Source organism: Acanthisitta chloris, unplaced genomic scaffold (assembly GCF_000695815.1).
Source record: "Acanthisitta chloris isolate BGI_N310 unplaced genomic scaffold, ASM69581v1 scaffold31218, whole genome shotgun sequence".
In the NCBI taxonomy this organism is placed as follows: Eukaryota; Metazoa; Chordata; class Aves; order Passeriformes; family Acanthisittidae; genus Acanthisitta; species Acanthisitta chloris.
In genome coordinates, this window is record NW_008686958.1 from 826 (window position 1) to 6024 (window position 5199).

The 5199-nt window shown below is 59.7% G+C and overlaps 1 protein-coding gene across 1 annotated transcript in view; it reads left to right on the forward strand.

Moving 5' to 3' along the window:
- Window positions 1–3879, forward strand: part of LOC103807660 (serine/threonine-protein kinase/endoribonuclease IRE1-like) — a gene marked incomplete at its 5' end in the record, with an annotated part of 4700 nt that extends 821 nt beyond the window's left edge. The window contains 12 exons of the mRNA XM_009080402.1: window positions 1–27; window positions 183–356; window positions 465–714; window positions 976–1066; window positions 1380–1569; window positions 1791–1890; window positions 2031–2230; window positions 2522–2669; window positions 2795–2922; window positions 3119–3242; window positions 3513–3580; window positions 3688–3879. The exon at window positions 1–27 is cut by the window's left edge and continues 3 nt beyond it. Coding sequence (XP_009078650.1) covers window positions 1–27; window positions 183–356; window positions 465–714; window positions 976–1066; window positions 1380–1569; window positions 1791–1890; window positions 2031–2230; window positions 2522–2669; window positions 2795–2922; window positions 3119–3242; window positions 3513–3580; window positions 3688–3879 — 1692 coding nt within the window. The remainder of the gene's footprint in view (window positions 28–182; window positions 357–464; window positions 715–975; window positions 1067–1379; window positions 1570–1790; window positions 1891–2030; window positions 2231–2521; window positions 2670–2794; window positions 2923–3118; window positions 3243–3512; window positions 3581–3687) is intronic.
- Window positions 3880–5199: the final 1320 nt, after the last annotated feature.

Genomic DNA, 5199 nt, shown 5'->3' on the forward strand with positions numbered 1-5199 from the left:
CCTCCTGCCAGGACCGTGTTTGATGATGTGAGTGGTGAAGGGTGCTGGGTCACTGAAGGGTCTGGGCTGCTTGGGATGGGCAATGGGTCCCCAGCGTGGGGTAGAACAGGGAGAGAGTCCCAAAGCTGAGCATCCCCCGGTCTGTCCCTCCGGTGTCACCCAGCCCTGGGCATGTGTTGCAGTTCCTGGCCCTGAGCAGCCCAGAGGAGCCGGCCGTCCGCAGCGAGGGGCAGCTCCAGCCGGACTCTGCCCCGGGGGAGCAGGTGGAGGTGTACCCCGAGGCTGGCACCTGGGACCTGGTGACGACAGCTGTTACAGCGCTGCTGGGTGGGGGAGTCCTGGCCTTCCTGCTCATGGTGAGTGGTGGTGGAGGGTGAGGGACAGTGGAGCCCTTGCTGCCATGCTGATACCCCGACTGCACTCCAGGTGTGGGGCTGAGCATCCCCCCATGGCTTGTGTTCCAGAAACGGCAGCAGAAGCACACGGCGCAGCAGCAGCAGCAGCTGGAGAAGCAGATCCAACTCCTGCAGCAGCAGCAGGAGATGCTGCTCCCAGGCAGGGTGTCCAGGGAAGGTGTCCCTGCGGAGCCTGGGGAGCCAGGGCTGAGCCATGGGAGCACCTCAGAGCTCTCGCAGAGCTCCGGCCCCTCCATCCCAAAGGACCCAGCTAACGGGATGGTTAGCCCAGATCTGACTGTCCCAGCAGCTGCTGAAGGTGGGTACAGGGGGAATGGACAGGGTGTGGGGGAGCTGCCTGTCCAGGGATGCTGTCACCTGAACCAGGAGCAGAAATGCCCACAGAGAGAGGGCTGCAGCCCAGCTGGGATGGCAGGAGGTGCTGAACCTGCTGCTGGTTAAGCATGGGCTGCATAAGAGTAGGGCCCAAGAAGTGGCCAGATAGAAAAAGTGGTGGATGTCCTCCATACAGGACTAATGCTTGAAGGCTGAAGGATGGCTGTCTTCTCTTCCCCTGCAGAAGCAGAACCAGACTTGGTTGTAGTTGGGAAAGTTTCTTTTAACCCCAAGGATGTGCTGGGCCACGGAGCTGGAGGAACCTTTGTCTTCAGGTGGGTGACACAGGGTGCCTGGCCCTGTTCCGTTCTCCCTGGGAGCCACAGAGACAGTGACAAGGCAGCTCCTGCCCAGGGTGGTGGCTGCTGGTTCAGGGACTTTCAGGAACGAGTCACTACCTTCCCCTTCTTCTGGTCCTCATCACACCTGTCTGGGACCTTGTGGCCCTCAGTAATACGGCAGGGTGACCCATGCTGAGGACCCTGCGGGTGAGCTCCATGCTCGGAGCGTGGCTGAGCTGTGCTGGGGCAGTGCTGGGCCCTGCTCTGGCCGCAGACCACACATGGGCACACCAGGGACTCCACACAGGGGACAGTTCGAGGGCCGGAACGTGGCTGTGAAGCGGCTCCTGCCTGAGTGTGTCCGTCTGCTGGAACGCGAGGTCCAGCTGCTTCGGGAGTCAGACGAGCACCCCCACGTTGTCCGATACTTCTGCACCGAGAAGGACAGGCAGTTCCACTACATTGCCATCGAGCTCTGCTCTGCCACACTGCAGGAGGTGAGCCCTGACCCCACCACCCTGCCCTGGGCATGAGGCTGCTGCTGGGGCATCTGGGAGCCCTGGACACACAAGCATGGGCACTAACAGCCGTCATATGGGCTGGTCTCCATCACCAGCCTGGGGAGGGGTCTCTCTTCTGGCCAGCCTTGTCTTTGCTTTAGAGTGAAACTAAGACAGTAAATCAGGCTTAGTTCCACTCTCCCTCTGTGTCATACCAGTACGTGGAGAGCCCCAGCTTCGACCGCCGTGGGCTGGACCCAGTGTCCCTGCTGCGTCAGACTATGTCTGGGCTGGCTCACCTCCACTCCCTCAGCATCGGTAAGAGAGCCCTCTCCATCCCATCCTCAGCCAAGGCTGCACGTTTTGGGCAGCAGCTGTTGGAGTCAGCAGCACGCGGGACAGTGGCAAAGCCCTGTTTGCTCCAGCCCTGCCAGCTGATGCCACACACTCTCTTTCAGTCCACCGTGACCTGAAGCCCTGCAACATCCTCATCTCTGTCCCGAATCGCCATGGGCAGATCCGTGCTGTCATCTCTGACTTCGGCCTCTGCAAGAAGCTCCAGGGAGGACGACAGAGCTTCAGCCTCCGTTCTGGCATCCCTGGCACCGAGGGCTGGATTGCGCCCGAGGTGCTGCAGGAGGCCCCGAAGGAGAACCCAGTCAGTGAGCCACAGCTGCCTCCACCCTGGGTGCTCCTTGGGCTCATTGTGGCAGGAAATTCAGGGTGGGGAGGTTGGAGGGGCCATGGATTGCTGCCAAAAGTCACACTTCTGCTCCTGACGGGCCCAGGATGCTGGGGCTCCCCTGCCCATGGAGAGCAGGGCAGGAGCACCATGTTTTCCGGGAGCTCTGTAGTCAGACCTATTGTCCTCATAAAAGGATGGAAAAGTGGGAGGTGAAAGGTTTCTTCACCCTTTGCCTGAGGGTCCCATCTCCCCCATGTTTTGCAGACCAGTGCTGTGGACATCTTCTCAGCTGGTTGTGTCTTCTACTATGTGGTATCAGGGGGTCAGCACCCCTTTGGGGACAGCCTGAGGCGACAGGCCAACATCCTGGCTGGCTCCTACCAGCTGAGCTGTCTGCAGGAGGAGGCTCATGGTGAGAACCTTCCCCAGTTGAGACCCTTCCCCAACGGTGCAGCCCCATGGGGAGCCCTGGGCCGAGGGGCAGCTCCCAGTCCTGGCAGGGGGTGTGAGTTTTCCACTGTGCTGTTTCACCCTCAGACAAGCTTGTGGCAAGGGAGCTGATTGTGGCGATGATCAGCCCTGAGCCCCAGCGCCGGCCCTCGGCGCCCGTGGTCCTTGTGCATCCCTTTTTCTGGAGTCACGACAAGCAGCTGCAGTTCTTCCAGGTGAGCCTGTGCTGTCCCACTGGCAGCAAATGCAGGTGTGCTCTGAAAAATGACTGCTGGAAGCAGATGTGTTCAGGTCAACATTATCATTCTGAGCTGCTTCCAGAAGGGGTAAGGGGTCTCTGGGTCTCTGTCCCTGCTCGTGCAGGGTGAGGGCAGTGCCATACCCACCCCATCCCTGCTCTTGGGCACACAGGATGTCAGTGACCGCGTGGAGAAGGAGCCGGCCGAGGGGCCCATTGTCTCGGCCCTGGAATCGGGAGCACGGGCAGTGGTGAGGACCAACTGGAGGATGCACATCTCCCTCCCACTGCAGATGGGTGAGTATGACGAGGGGCCAGGATCACCCTTGGGTCTAGTGAAGCAGGTGGGGACTGGGGCCAGTGCCTTTACTGGGCAGGAGGCACCTGAAGCTGAAGACCTGGGCGGGTAAAGATGCCAGCCTTTCTTTGGGAGGGGAGGGCAGAGGTGAGCCAGGGCTTGCCACGGGGTGGGGTGCTTGGTGTGTGCACCCCGGGGAGGTGCTGGCTCTACAGGGGCTGTGGCAGCCCTTGGCCTGCCTCACTCAGCATCTCTCTTGCTCTCCCCAGACCTGAGGAAGTTCCGCACCTACAAAGGGGGATCGGTACGAGACCTGCTGCGAGCCATGAGGAACAAGGTACGGCCACCTGGCTGCCCTGTGCTCCTGCCACCCCCGTTGTCCCCATCCTCTCACCTCGCCCCGTGCTGTCCCCGTCCTCTCTCACCTCACTCTCTCTTCTGCAGAAGCACCACTACCATGAGCTGCCAGATGATGTCCGGGCAGCCCTGGGCTCCATCCCAGATGGCTTCATACAGTACTTCACCTCCCGCTTCCCCCGGCTGCTGCTGCACACCCATGGGGCCATGCGGGTCTGTGCCCACGAGCGGATCTTCCACTCCTACTACTGCCAGGGGCTAATGGGAGACGGTGCATGAGCAGGGACACATGCTGGGACAGCCCTGTGGCACGAGGCTGCCACAGCTGCTCCTCCCTGCCCGTAGCCCTGTGGAGCCTGGATGTCCTTCTCCCTTTCCCTGGGGATGGGTGGGTGCCCAGCATATAGAGGTGGGCACAGCACAGCTCTGTGCTCTCACCTGAGGTCTCCTGAGCCTGAGGGACCCTCTGGGCATCCACCTTTGCAAATGCTCGCACCAGACTCGGTGACCTGAAAGCATTTGGATCAGAGGAAAAAAACCTCTGGAGTGGGCACAGTGCTTCGAGAAGGAAGAGGAAAACGTTTTCTAAGGGCAGCCACAGCGATGCCCCGGCACAGTGATGCCCTCAGGCTGGCACCGGGTCCCAGTGGGTGTTCACTGGGAATCGACGAGCTTTGTCCATGCCCTCTCCTGTGCCACATGTCTGAGACTGCAGCTCTTGGGACTGCATCCGGAACCAGTACCCTGGTCCTGACACTGGAGCTGATACGCAGGGCTGTGCTCAGCCAGGCAGTGCTGAGCAGCCGCCCCGGGGCTGGGATCTGCCTGTCGCATCTGAGCTGTGCCAACCCTGCAGCAGGGGGAAGCATCCAGCACAGCCCCCATAACAAAGGTTTGAATCTCAGCTGGGCTGAGAATGAGGTTTTCTCCCTTTTGGTCTCCAGCAGCCTGTACATCTGCCAGGCCTGAGGCCCTGAGCAGGTTGCACAGTGATTCAGGAGCAGTTGTCTCCAGACACAAAGGCAGGGAACCCTCTTCTCCACAGGGATCCCTTCCCTCAAACACAGGCCTGTGCCTGCAGCTGCCCCCAGTCTCTCCTGCTGCCCACAACTGGTGTCCCATGGGTGCACTGGTTCATGGCAGCCCCATGGGCATGTGTTCCCTACGAGCCACCCTCCAGCACCAGCTGGACCCATGGGCACACAGAGCCCCACAGCAAAGTTCCACTGTGGAACAGCAATGATTTTGTACAGTGTGATTCCTGTGTGTACTGGGGTAGGGGATTTTGTTACACAGGTAACAGGGTTTGTACCTGGTTTCTTCTCAGAATATATTTATACAAAATGTTATAAAAATATATTAAAAAAACCCCTAATAAGCTTGTCCTGCTTAAACTGCCCTGAGAGCTGCCATAGGAGCTGGTGGGGAGCAGCGATGGGAGAACACCTGAGATGTCACTGAGCTCCCACAAGAATTTGCTGCTGATTCTATAGTCACAGTTAGTAACCACATAGTAAATAGAGCCAAGCACTTGGGAAAGGTTCCCCAGTGCTGTAGAAGTAACAACTCGCCCACCTTTCCCTGCTCCTGCCAAGCATC